The following is a 14,430-nucleotide window of genomic DNA, read 5'->3' as shown; positions in this document are numbered from 1 at the left end:
GCACATATACCCTCTACAGAAAGTTAAAACAAGATCTTTCTTCTGGAAGGTTGTACTTAAAGTGTGGCTGCATCTCTCATCATTTTTATATATACTACCTCTGACCTTGAAAACACACATTCTGATACTCCTATTCGCACAGATACATGTGGACTTGCAAGGATTTTCAAACTGGCCAACAGAATACCAGGTATTAAATACAAAGTGCCAACACTGAGTGAAATCGGGAATTGACTGTAAAGATAAGAGTCAAATTTCTCAGCACTTAGATGAGAGAGATACAGTTATCAGTTGGTAGGATGCACAAAAACTCCACGTCTGAGCAACAAATCTCTTTTCCTGTACTACTTCAAATATCAATGACAAGGCAAAAAAACAACAAACCAACCCCGTCTAGAACAGAATGCCTCTGTCCTGTGAGGAAGGAGCTCATCTCAACCTCTGGGTGCATCGTCGGGCCAATTCTGATTTATGTTTCATGAGCCAAAAGGAATGAGAATGAGAGAAGAAACAAGAAACAGCATAAAACTACTCTGCACAGTTCTCTTAGCTTCACTTGAAGACAAAGCCAGGATGTATTGTTTGTGGGTATCAGAGAAATGAACTATCATTAGTTCTGTCACCTGCACTCTCAAAAAATTAGTCAGATTTATTTTCGTGAAGTAGGAGTTCTGCAGTGATCTCGAGAGAACAAAAACAAATTATGGCATTCTTAGGTTATGAAATTTCCAGTGACAAAGATGCAGCCTCCTGTTTACAAATAGGTTTTACAGTAAGGATCTGTTATTTAATATTCAAGGAAACAATCTCAGTATAAAAATCATATGGCCAAGGGAAAATTCAAAACTTTAATCTCACATTAATAATAGCACTATAGTATGTTCAGACAGAGACATATGTAAGAATCTATTTTATGTTTCACTATTTGCATTGTTTTGTTATTATTTTCCAGCCTGGGCAATAAATAGTTCAAGCTGTTGTGTTGGCAGAATTCAATGACAGAAACCTCTGTACTTTTCCTGTAACACATTTCATCTGTTATCTCAGGGTACTTCACCTGGGTCAGTATTATTGGCTCCATTTTAGTGACCAAAAAAATTGAGATTTAGAGATAAAATAATGTGGTCAGGGGTAGGCTGTTGTGCAGGTGGAAATGCAAGCCAGATTTCTTACTTCTAGTGTCTCATCCATGTGACTGGTTAACCTCTTCTCATCTGTTGACATAGAGTCACATCCGAGTTGCCCAGTATTTAGGTCAGATTTTAATGATCAGACCAGGACGTTTCCATGATGATGGGTGAAAGAGGTGAAGTATAAAACCCAGGGAATCGCAGTTGCAGTCTCTGCAATGAAGGAGGTGCAGGTGCTAGAATGGATGGTTGGGCACGTTGGCTCTGGGTGCATTTTTCAGCGCATTTCAGAGCACTGCTTGGTTCCAGATTAAGCGGTAAATAAACGAGCAGATAAACCCACTTGCCCGGCAAATAAAGAAGTAAATGTCCTTATCTGATGTTCTTGGGCAGGCAACGAGGAGTGGACAAACTCCCCCCGGCTCAAGCGGTAAGAGGACGAATACTGCTCACACTCAACACTTCAGTTCTAGCTGGGTCCTCAGCTCAAGCCCATGGGCTGCAAGAGGTAAGTAATCAAGCTACCTCCCCCCCAAAAAGGGGAACTTTTTTCCTTCTGTTAACTGTGCCACCTATTTTCATTCACAAACTGTCCAGGCTTGCCATGGATCCAAGACTCATCACTCACTAATTCCACACTATCATTTTCATCCATGTGGGCCTTTTTTTCCCTCCTTCCTTTTTTCCAGTTTGTCCAAAGAGCAAGCTGGTGCACATTCTTATAAACCTTTAATTAACAAGCTGAAAAGACATTTTTCTGGCAATGCCTGACCTTTAAGCACTTTGTATGAATTTATCGATACCAGCAGAAACAATAATTTAAAAGGTTATTTTATGAGTGCTGAATAGTTTATGGCAGCACTTTTGTCAAGATAAATGAGTTTCTTATTTCTACATTTACAGCTCTAAGCATTTTAATAAAAAAGGTCCATAAAAGTCAAAGATAACTCCAAATCTCTCCTCTATCTAAGTCTACTTGGGCTCTTCTGGTGACCCCTTGAAACACCTACAATGTGGAGGGAGCACTGAAATGTGCAGTTATGGGGGAAAGTGAAGAGCTAAGTTTCAGTTTGCCTCAGAATGGTTTGATTTGATTGTATAAATTGGAGCCGGTTTTACTATCTTGAGGATCTATGAGAATTAGTATCTGTGGGAATTTTTTTCAAATAAAAACAAGTTCATCAGGTGTATTTCCTACTGTCTAATTCACTAAGCTTTACATCCAGCAGCACTTATTATTCCAGGCAAGCACCTGGGAGCTCATGACCCCTTGCTAACTCCTACCTCAAGCCTCAGCCCCAGCCCTGGACTGGAAGAGGAACCTCAGCCACTGCACCACCCACCCTAGGAGTTAATGGCTAATGAACACACATGGCTGCAACACAAACCGCTTCCGAACCCTCGTCTTCAGTGACCTATACAAAGCAGACAGGCATCTGGCATGTCAGGAACTCCTTTTTTGCTTGAGTAATCCACAGACGCCCTTGGAGAGGAACCGCAGCAGGCCTACTGTGTAGGTGACCTGCAGTCTCAGTTGTTGGGTAAATGTCATCCAGTAGCATGCTCCGAAGGGTCACATTTCGAATTGCAAAAACAGGTGAAGAGATGCAAATGAAAGAACCTTTTTCAGTGGTCAGTCTACTCACTAAGAAGATAATAATAATAATAATAATAATAATTTAAAAGAAGAAAACCAACCCAAAAGCCTCAAAGCAGGAGGGCACAGTTGCACTAAAAGACAAAAAAAAGCAGTTCCTCCCATGTAACCAAAAGAAAATGAAAAATTTAGAAGATATTGCCAAGTGCAGTTAAAAAAGAAAATCACTTCTTGCCCTCAATTCTGCTATTAATATCCAATAGCATTGTAACTATTTGCTATATTTTCTCCTCCTACGCCTCTCCTGCATTTAATCAACACCATCCCTAGATCAAGGCTCTGAAAGATGCTTGAGGGATATAAGTGTGGGGACAGTGGCAAGCAGAAGACATAAAAAGTGAAACACAGAAGTATGGTATGGACAGAGAATAAGAATACAAAGGATGAAGGCTAGAGACGGTTAGAGGATAAAAGGATGCTGGCGCAGAAACAAGGATGAGATTTACATTGCCAATGATCAGACTAAGGGCCATACGTTCAGTTCCCTACTATTATGTTATGATTTCTTTAGGCAATGCCTGAGTTTTTAAATCCACGGTATATGCACATTTGTGATTTTAGCAAACTTCTGCATTTCAGCCCTGAATTAATACACACACACGTGCGTATATATACACACACAGATATGTACCTCTACTTTATCAAAAGATATTTACATTTTACTCAGTTTGGGTAAATATATTTGTCAGCCCATTGCTATGTTTGCTTTGAGTTACAAATTCCTTTCCCCCCTCATTTGGGCGTGCTAACAAATGCTTAAGGACCGGTTCCTGCAATTCGTTATCCGTACGAGCCCACTGGTGAGCTCAAGCACATGAGCAGTTTAGGATTAGATGTAAAACTGTTAGGGGACACAACTCTCCTCCCGTTCCAGAATTACACCAGTACAGATAAAACCACTGGAGTCAATCACTGAAGAGAATGAGACTCAGTGAGTTAACAGAAGGTTAAAAAGCCACATAGCTTCAAAAGCTTTTCACTACAGCATGTTACCAAAATAAATACTTAACTCAGGAACACACGGGTTCGTTGTATCGTAGCAGAACAGTTCAATTATTTGAGTTCAACTGACACACTGCATTGCTGTATTATTTGCAAACTATTTTCTACTGACATCAATGCTGCAGCACAAATATTGTGTTCCTACAATGTATTATAGAAACACTAATCTTTTTCTTTTTAAAGTACATGTGCATCTCTTGAAGATCTAGGTCTTCTTCGTGTTGCAAATAAGACACCTAAGCTATTAAAAAAATGTTTTTGTCTGTTATGTGTTCAATATTGGCAACAACAGTTTTACAGAATGGATTTTTAATGTGGTAGTGACAGGGGAACAGATTGCTATGGCAACAGCAAAGATGAAAATTCTTAACCTGAATGGATCGTCACTGAAGTAATTGCAGGGTTTTTTTATCCATTCTACATCCATTTTACAACTTGAATGCTGCATTCAACCTTGAGCTTGCTTTATATACATGCCAAGCACTATATGCAACCTCCAAGTTCATTTGACTTAAAACTTGCTGCACTTTAGCTCAATAATCCCAGATAGTTGCTGTCCTCTAGCTAACCTAAACATCTGAATGCTATTATTTTTCCATATAGCCCACTAGTAGAAGCACTGTGCGCTTGCATATAACTTTGAGGCTCCTGCAAGACATGTACACATACATATTTTTTCTTTCCTTCTAACTTCTATGAAAGTCTGTGCAAATCATTCTTCATTATCAAAATATGGTGAAATCACTGTGCATGGTATTAGTAATAATCTGGTGGAATAATGGCATATTTCAGTTTCACACTCGGATTGTATTCCAAAGGAACTGCACTTCAGTCACATATTTTGTATGAACAGTAATTTAGCTGGGGTTTCGTAGAAATTTAAAGATTTCTCTTCCAGCTTTTAAAAGTGGGGTTTTTTCCTCACTTCCTTTCTCTTCACTCCGAATTCATTAATCATGCTCTTGTACGCACATGTATTATTGTTATGAAGTAGACCACCAGAAACACAACAACTCCTGTTGCTTTTTTCAGGTATCAGTATCTTTTAAACCATCCTTTCTTTGGGCCCTAGCAATACCATTTAAACCAACCCTCATTACAGCCAATTAACGATGACTCAAGCTACGCCAGATGCTTTTGCACTGAGAGAGCCCACAACTGCTCTCGCTGCCCGCTACAAGGGCCAGTACCGGGGCAGCGACAAGCAGCGGGAGGCAAGGTACCACCTCAAATTCCCACCCTGCTTTGGAAACCATGGAGTGAGCAAAATCTCACCTGCTGCTGAGGGATTCATACTCACCCCTTCCAACACCACACAGCTTGCAAGGAAACCCACAGTGGTATCAAAGCTCATGAGAGTATCAGAGGAGTACACGCAGAGATAAAGCAAACTATTTTTTGCTCTTACTGTGGCTCTTAGGCTTTTCAGAGCACCATCTAATTTATCTCTGCTTTTACCACCGCTCTCAGACTTTTCAGACCACTACCTCTACCTCTTGCCACTTGCACATTCCCACGTGCATAAACCCAAAAATGCAAACTCTGCTTGAACTCACTGTAGGTGTGTATTCTGGCAGAGTAAAAACATGATGAATAGAGTTCATGAGTTTCACTGGTTCAGAAAACCCACTGGTTACTTGCACAAGGGGATAGATAGCTGTGCCAAATACCCATTCTTAAACACAACTTCCATCACATTATTTACTGGTTAGTATTTTTTTTTTTTCTGAGGCACAACTGTTTGTACTAGAGGAAACGGTCAGGATTGATCCACAGTCATTAGTTCACACCCTGAATGGCTGAAGAGAAAAAAAAAAAAAAAAAAGGAAAAGAAAAAAAGAAGAAGGAAGTTTGTCTATGTGAACTGCATTAGCATGCACATACCTGTTCTGTGATTTGAAGCTTTATTCAGAAATCATATTCAATTAATTAAGTCTCCACCTCCTGCCCAAATGAGTATAGTCTCACTGAGTCGCAACACCACCACTCAGCAGCTGGGATCATACCTATAGTCTCTTGCTCAGCTGATTCATAGAAGATCTGCTGTTTAACTACTAACCTGTCCAGGTTGATGTTGTTTTTCATGACTAACGTCTTCAAATTACTTATTCTCTGTTCACAGTCTGCGGAAATATTCCTGAGCAAAGGGGAAAATGCATGCACAGCATGTCGCACCAAGCAGCTTCTGGCCTCTCCCTCAAGTGAGTTCCAGCATGGGTGAAAATCTTCAACAGAGCCCCAGCAGCTGCTGAAGTCCCACCGCTCTACCCCGGTCACAGGAGATGAGGATTAGGAAAGAGAAGGCAGGGGAAGGAAAAATAAAGGAGGACATGACCATCACTCCGTCGTGATTTAGGAATCCCCACCTATCAGAATGGCCCATGCAGCATAGTGGCAGCTACTGAAAAACGAAGATTGTCTCCCAAATCGTTCCACCTTAGCACCCACAGGGCTCAGCGCTGCTTTTGCAGTTCTTGCTCTGAGTTTTTACCATGCGTTCTTCAGTCACTCCGAAGAACTGGAAAGCATGAGGGAAACGACAGCGTGAGAGGATCTAATTGCTCCCTGCCACAGAGTCCCTTTGGTCAGGCCCTGAGCTGAGCTCGTTCGGCTCGCTAACCAGGATAAGGAAAGTTCTCTGCTAGTTGAATTAGCTTCGGAAAGTATCCGACAAGCAACAGAACAAAGGCAAGGGGAAAAGCGAGGTGTCTTGGCTGGGGGGGGGGGGGATGGGGAGGGAGGGGAAGAGGAAAACCACAAAGGCAGGGGAACAGAAAAATGGACTTTTTGGAGAAAGGAAGCTATTAGATCAGTTCAGACATAATAACTGGATGTTGTTAGCAAAAGTAACTTCCTTGAGCATGGAACTTGGGGAATGAACGTGAAGACTTCCCCCGAATTCCATATAAAGTGTGTATAAATATAACTGATCTTAAAATTTTACTGTTAATATAATTAGCTAGAGAAAAGGAAGCAATAACTTTCCTAGGAAATGTTAATTTGAATGTGCAGAACATCCCCTAAGCTCACTTTTTTTTTTTTTTCCAGGTAGACTACTCAGCAATATTGGGCCACTTGCCCATCAACAAAACCCAGTGGAAAATGCTGCCTTAGTACAGAATGGCTGAATTATCACTGCTATTAAAATCTTAACTTTGCTATTCCACAGTTCTAGGATTGCAGAAAAATCATTGCAGATAGATATTGTTATGTGGATGCCTTCTTCTAATTAAAAGAAAATACTGAAAACCAGCAGCACTTTATTTAGTTTTGGAGGGTGATAAACTCTACAGTATTCACTTACACATGTAATTGATTCTTTGATGATCCAAATAAAAAGGCTGATCTTTTATATTGATTTGTTCAGACAGTAACAGGATTTGGCAAGTTTATGTTTATCTAAATAAATTCATAAATATATACATAAGATACATGTATATACACTATATGTATGTGAATACACAAACACACACTTCAGAACATATAATAATATATTACGCATAATATTTTTCCAGAGTTGTAAATATACCAAAGCAAGCACCAGCGTTTCCAGTGTTTCAATGACAGAGCCAGGAAATTTTAGAGTTAGTAAGTAGAAAATCTCCTCTTCCTCCTGAGATGCTGCATTAATACGAGTGCTAGCAATACTAGCCTTAGAAACACTGAAGTCAGGGAAGGTTCCTTTGTTTCCAAGCCTACAAATTGTATCTGTTTCCGGAGCGCAGAAATAAGAAGAAAACCAGAAAAAAATCAAACCACAACTCTGGTCTACTATCTAGTCCATGTTATTTTTTCTGGCTCCTACGTAGGATGTTTTGTCCTGCCGGTCCCAGGTAAACCTGGATACAGGACATCTTCCAGGGCCCTAGTAGGCTGAGTTTCAGAAAAAGCCCCAATGTGCCTGTGTCCAACCTAGCTCCAGCTAAAGAGGTCAAAATCACCTTCTCAACACCCCCCACTTAGCTGCTGTCAAGCCTTAAAGACAGTAAAATCCTCATGCTTTAACCATGAATATTCTCTGGACGCCTGAAGGTTTGCTTCTTGGCAAGCCTGGAAACATCACCTTTGAGGTGTCAACAACTCGGTACCTAGAACTGAATCCACAAGCGCGTGAAGGTATTGCACGGTACAGTGTCCGCCTCTTAGGTGGACTTACCGCAGTTCTCAGTTAGGCATTGTGGTGGGGTGGCCCTGGCTGGACGCCGAGTGCCCACCAAAGCCGCTCTGTCACTCCCCTCCTCAGCTGGGCAGGGGAGAGAAAGTGTAATGAGAAACCTATGGGTGGAGATAAGGACAGGGAGAGATCCCTCAGCAATTGCTGCCGGGGCAAAAAACAGACTCGACTTGCGGAAATTAGTTTAATTTATTGCCAGTCAAAATCAGAGCAGGATAACGAGAAATAAAACCAAACCTTAAAACCCCTTCCCCACACCCCTCCCTTCTTCCTGGGCTCAGCTTTAGTCCCAATTTCTCTTCCACCGCCCCCACCCCAAATGGCGCAGGGAGACAGGGAATGAGTTGTGGTCAGACACGTTGTCTCTGCTGCTCCCTCCTCCTCAGGGGGAGGACTCCTCAGACTCTTACCCTGCTCCAGCGTGGGGTCCCTCCCACAGGAGACAGCCCTCCACGAACTTTTGCAACGTGAGTCCTTCCCACAGGCTGCAGTTCTTCACGTACTGCTCCAGCCTGGGTCCTCCCACGGGGTCACGGGGTCACAAGCCCTGCCAGCACCCCTCCTCCAGCCTGGACTCCTCTCTCCACAGGGCCACAGGTCCTGCCAGGAGCCTGCTCCAGCATGGGCTTCCCACAGGGTCACAGCCTCCTTCAGGCATCCAACTGCTCCAGGGTGGGGTCCTCCATGGGCTGCAGGTGGAGATCTGCTCCCCCATGGAGCTCCATGGGATGCAGGGGCACAGCCGGCCTCACCATGGGCTTCATCAGGGGCTGCAGGGGAATCTGCTCCAGTGCCTGGAGCCCCTCCTGCCCCTCCTGCTGCCCTGACCTGAGGGTCTGCAGGGCTGTTCTCACATGTTCTCACTCCTCTCTCCAGCTGCAAATGCTGTGTGCCGGCTTTTTTTTCCCCTTTTTAAATATATTATCACAGAGGTGCTGCCACCGTCGCTGACTGGGTCGGCCTTGGCCAGCAGTGGGTCAGTCTTGGAGCCGGCTGGCATTGGCTCTATCAGACACAGGGGGAAGCTTCTAGCAACTTCTCGCAGAAGCCACCCCCGCAACCCCCACTGGTACCAAAACCTTGCCACGCAAACTCAATATAGGCATCCAAGTTTCCCTGTGTAGGGTATCCAAAGAGTATGACGGGGCACCTTGGGAAGAAATTTGCCAACCAGCACCCTAGGGCAGAAGATAGATGTCTAGACAGATGTCTAGACAGATGCGTTCAGTAGGAGTGTTTCACTACCTTACTGAGTCCAGGCCCTGGTACTTTGCTCTGAAAGAGGAGACCCGCTTCATTCCCGCTGGGATTCACATCCCCGAGCCCCCTCCTGGAGACTAATCTGTGTTCAACCACTTTCTTTCAAAACACACTCCAAGAAAGCTGTGCTTTCCTTTCTTCCTCCTTCCCATCTTTCCCTTCAACCAGTTTATCAGGAGTCCAATCACCTTCTCCAGAGAAGGACGATTTCAGTTCCTCCACTCACACACGGCTCTGTAAGCCATTTAACTACCAGAACATATTTGGGAGAAAGACTCTTCTTCCAAGCTTTTCTACTAAATTAGTTAGTGCGAGAAGAAAGAATGTGGTCTCGTGACCCAGTGGTTAGAGAATTCTTGGGGGAAAAGACAACCAACAATTCCAATCAGTGCTTTGGCCACCTTGTTTTTCAACCCTGTTAACATAATAGCAGTTCTTACAATGCCCCAGTGCAAACATTTTGGCCCATAGGGAATATGACTAGTAGAAATAGAAGTATTTATGGATTTCACCTGGGTCCAGACTTGAAAGCTACTGAGCAAAGTTTGAGGATCTAAGTTTTGAACTCTGGACAGACAGGTGCACTTCAACACTGAAGTACTTCCAAAGATCTAGTCTAAATCTCTTTTGCTGGAAATAAGAGACATGGGGAGAAAATATGTCCTATGTTTTCAGCTTGCATGCTTTGCAAGTTAGACAGCACAAAAATAAGGTCTTCATAAAGGCAGAACCATGAACCTTTATGTGTCATAACTCAATTCAGTGACGGTCTGTGCATGTATCCACACAGAGATCATTGCAGAGATAAGGACTTCAACCCTGTCATTCCTGGAGCTGAAAGGGGAAAAATTGTGGGGCTTTTTTTTTTTTAATGGATGATGGTATCTTAAATCCAAAATAATCGTCAGGGTGATACAGAGAGAACCTTATTACCTGAAATTTCTATTAATTTTTTAGACCGACTGGCTCTTACTCAAACAGGATTATTTATATCATGCCATTGACCCACAAAGCAAAATGTTGGTAATGGGTGCTACTCAAGCCTTCTGTTATCTTCTACTTGCAAACATGAAAGTTCTGTATAGTTTACACCTTCACACTGTAAATTTAAAATAATTAAGATGAACACGTCACAAAGGTGTGGGTTTTTTAAATGAAAATTTCCTTTTCAAAGAAAATTTAATAATAATAATCATTAATGACATACTAAGCCTATTGTATTGTTACAAGGAAAACGGATAGAGACATGCTAGTGACGTAATCTTGTACAGTAACTCTGCTGGCACAAATCTAGCATCACTACACTGGACTTCAGAGGAGATTCCAAATTCACATATTTGAAAATGCTCATAAAATTTGTTGAGGAACACTTTGTTATTAAGAAGACTTATGAACTTAAACTTATTGAAGGACATCATGTATATCAGGACAAAGTTTGATTCTGGTTCTATGTTATAACTTCTTAATTCAGAAACAATTTCTGGAGTCAGACTAGAGGAACCAGAATTTGATCTCATATTCCTCAAGACTTGCAAACAAAGTGTAAACACATTGAGCCATCATATCACTGGTTCAAAACCAGCTACTTGGGGTTTAAATCCCACATTAGGAACAGAGATAGAGGAGAAACCTGAAGCTTTTTATCTTCTCATACTTATTAGGGAGGTTGGGCTTTTCTTTTCGAGCAATACTAACAAATGCAGTGTTTAATTTCCCATATAACAAAAAATGCTAAAAAGTGATACAAGCCGACAGGATATAGAGTATTGTCTTATATTTTGAATAAACAAGTGCAGGGGAAAATGAATATAGTAAAGTTTCACTCTGAAGAAAACATTGTGAAATCGGTGAATAGGGTGGTGGGATTTTAGTAGAGCAAATGCTAATTTATTACCACATACAGCCTTCTAAAATCATACCCTGCAGTACCCCTGCCAAATTTCTACAATATTCTCATTACTATTATGCTAAAATAGCTGTCTCTTAAAAATATTTCAGTGTACCAATGCTTTAGAGAGAAATGCCTATTACATTAAATTAAACAAGGCTGACTTGTGCTTTTATTTTACATCCGTAAAGACAGTAAACATTTAAAGTAAGACCCTTAAATCATCATTACCACTTCAGCAAACTACGGGAAACACAATGTTACTTAAACCTTATCAAAGCTGTCATGCACTTTCTGGTATTACCTATTCAATCACTGTTAGTTCAGTGATCTTGTATGTAAAAATGAACTTATCTCCAATCCAGCCAGTCTCATTGTTTCATTCAGTGAGGGATGCAACAATCAAATTGTTTGTAATATCACAATCCATCACTCTACGTGCAAATGTGATGACACAGTCACTGAACTGGGCTCTTAATAAAATCAAAGACGAGAAACAGGTTAAACAGAGGTCTATAACAAGGATCTCACTGAGGAAAAAAAAACAGTGTACCCATTAACTAAATGTCTTGTATAAAAGCAGTGGGCACATGTTCTTGCTTTCGCTGGCCAAATCTCAAAGGACAGTATTTGGCCAAAGAATTAGAATAATCAAAAAGATTAAAACCCCAGCACAGAAAAGCAGGTAAATACAAACGCAGTCACACGCACATCCTACTGAAGACATGTGAATTATATACATGTTAAACTCAGGGTTTTGCTCAAGCGAAGGATAAACTTGAACCTGTTTTCTGAAATTATTGATATTGAAGCCTGATTGTAAGATCAACAAAAAAGAATTTTGGTTTGTCTTACCTTGCCTGGTACCTGGCTTATTTTAAAAGGGTCTATGTTTCAGTTTTCGTAATGATAAAAATCCAAGTCCAATGCAAGTCTTTCTACTCACAGGGCAAAAACATGACTCAAGCCTACAGAGCACCTTCTGCAGAAGAATTTTCTGCACTGAAGCAACATCAAGCCCAAGAGCGATTTAGAAGCAGCCAAAGAAGAAACGGGCTCATGATAAATAAAAGTTAGTAACTAGTCTTTTCCCACCCATACACACATATATGAGTATCAAAAACACACGATATAGCTGTTAACAGGCATCCACCAACACTCTGTCCTTGTCACTGATGGAAATTGAAATATATCTGCCTTGCCATTCAGCTATTCTCTAAATTTAGAGATGAACAAATTTGGTTAAATTTGGATCAGATCACTTTCTGACTCACATCATCCTGCGAGCTAGCAATCCTTCACGCGTCACACGAAAAAGGCCACTGAACGTAACACATAATCTCTTACCTTTACGAGGCACTGCACGCAGTCAAAGCAAGGAATACAAAAACATCTTGTTAAACAACAGGAAACCCATACAAACAATTCTGATACCAACAGCAGAACAGTGCTGGTGTGCTGAAATATGCGCTCAGAGAGCCAAGTCTTTAACCAGCAGAAACTCACATAACTCCATCATTTTGAGCACAACTCTCTAGATTCCTAGGCAGTCCCTAGTGCCCTTCCGTATAGGAATGTCTCCACAGACAGGTTTTTTTCCCTCTCTCTCTCACATACACAAACACTTTTAATTGCTTATTGTGTAGCAATTTAACTTGAATTTTTATAAAATGGCTGTGATGTGAAGAAAAGATAACAACTAAACCCTAACATCAATAAGTGCTAATAAATATTAATATAACATAAGCACCGCTTTTATTGCAATGTGAAACCAGTTTATTATCCACAGATGAAATCAAATTGCTGCCTTTATTACTGTCAGGAATGACTTCTAAGATATTTCTATTTCCTACTTGAGCATTCATCAGCACTCTGTATTTACAGCATCCAGTCTCCCTCTCTCTCCCCCTCTCCCTCCCCCCGTCCCCATTTATACATAAAATAATTTAAGAGCAGTATTTTCTGATACAGTTTTCCAATTAATTTAAATATAGACACAAACGCACATTATAAGATTAGTAGCAGACCAATTGCCAAATCCCGATACCGTTACACCACCAACAGGAAATCTTATCGCGCCTGCATTTGCAATACGAACACTCAAAGAAGATAAATACAGAGTTTGCAGCCTGGCAGCAAACACTCACATTCCTGCAAATTATTCAACTACCCCACAAACTCTGCGGATAATGAAAAACCCCCACCTTTTGACGATAAATAGAACTAAGACGCTTGGCGATATTCCAAAGCCTTTCATTTCCTAAAGTGGTGCCTTTTATTAAAGTAACAGTACATGCAGAATAAGTGGATGTTTTTATGCATCCTGTAATTTAGAAAACCTAAGAGATGACTTCCCCACCCCTCAAGTTGATCATCTTTCATTATTACACGCTGCACTTCAAGTCTGAATCACACAGCCCTCAAATTTTACCATCCATCCCCTCGCAGTCTTGGTCCCCCATTTCAAATAGAACTAACTTCAAAACTCTGACATTTTCGAGAACGCTTGCCTGGTAATTTCCGTGAGGCGCAGACAGCCTCCAATTACAATGAAATAGCTACAGTGTATTACCATTTTTAGAGCATTCTTTGGTTTTCTGAAGTGAATCAAAGCCCTCCATGGGAGCTACTCTGATTAGCGCCAAAACAATAATGTGCTGTAAGCGCTCAGCATCAGAACAAGGGGCTGGGAACTTTGTTTACATGGGTGACATATACGCATGCATAAAAATACCACAGAAACTTCCATCGGGGACTGCCGATACGTTCCTACATTTTAAGACTTTCCTTATTAAGAAGTTGTTTCTCGCCAAGAAAAGGCATGGAATTCAAGCAAATGCATCTCCCCCCTTTAACCCGGTCTCTTCTGGTTGGTTTTCCATACACAGGCCAGCTAATTACTTCTGGCTCTGAGGACCTAGATACGCAAACAGGCTGAGAGCACTGTCACTCTTCTGCGGCGTCAGGAACCACTGACAAAGCGAAAGGAGCGGTAGTTAATCTCCTTCCGCTCGTGTTCCTCGGTAGAGGCTCTTCCCAGACGCCTGCAGGAGGAAAATCCATTCCACGAACGCTGAGGTAGCACATCCGTACCTACACCCCTCTTCACGTGAACCCGCAGAGGGGAGGTTTAGCGGCACGAAGGTTGCAGAGGACAGAACCATAGTCCAAAATTGGGACTTGCTATCCTTTCCTGGTCGTTTCGGGTCTTGCAGCGTGCTGTTTGTTTGCCAGTCCCCACAGGAGCAAATTTGGAAAGGTTGCTCCTAGCTTCTGACAACAAAGTGTCAGACAGTCAGTGTGAGTCCACTTTTGCTTA

At 41.6% G+C, this 14,430-nt stretch overlaps 1 protein-coding gene across 1 annotated transcript in view; it reads right to left on the bottom strand.

Moving 5' to 3' along the window:
- PHF21B (PHD finger protein 21B) overlaps positions 1-451 on the bottom strand; it is a gene marked incomplete at its 3' end in the record, with an annotated part of 39,882 nt that extends 39,431 nt beyond the window's left edge. Inside the window, exon 1 of the mRNA XM_010290725.1 lies at positions 389-451. Coding sequence (XP_010289027.1) covers positions 389-451 — 63 coding nt within the window. The remainder of the gene's footprint in view (positions 1-388) is intronic.
- Between the last annotated feature and the right edge of the window lie 13,979 nt (positions 452-14,430).

Source organism: Phaethon lepturus, unplaced genomic scaffold (assembly GCF_000687285.1).
Source record: "Phaethon lepturus isolate BGI_N335 unplaced genomic scaffold, ASM68728v1 scaffold6347, whole genome shotgun sequence".
Classification (NCBI taxonomy): domain Eukaryota; kingdom Metazoa; phylum Chordata; class Aves; order Phaethontiformes; family Phaethontidae; genus Phaethon; species Phaethon lepturus.
This window is presented reverse-complemented; position numbering and strand designations above follow the sequence as displayed.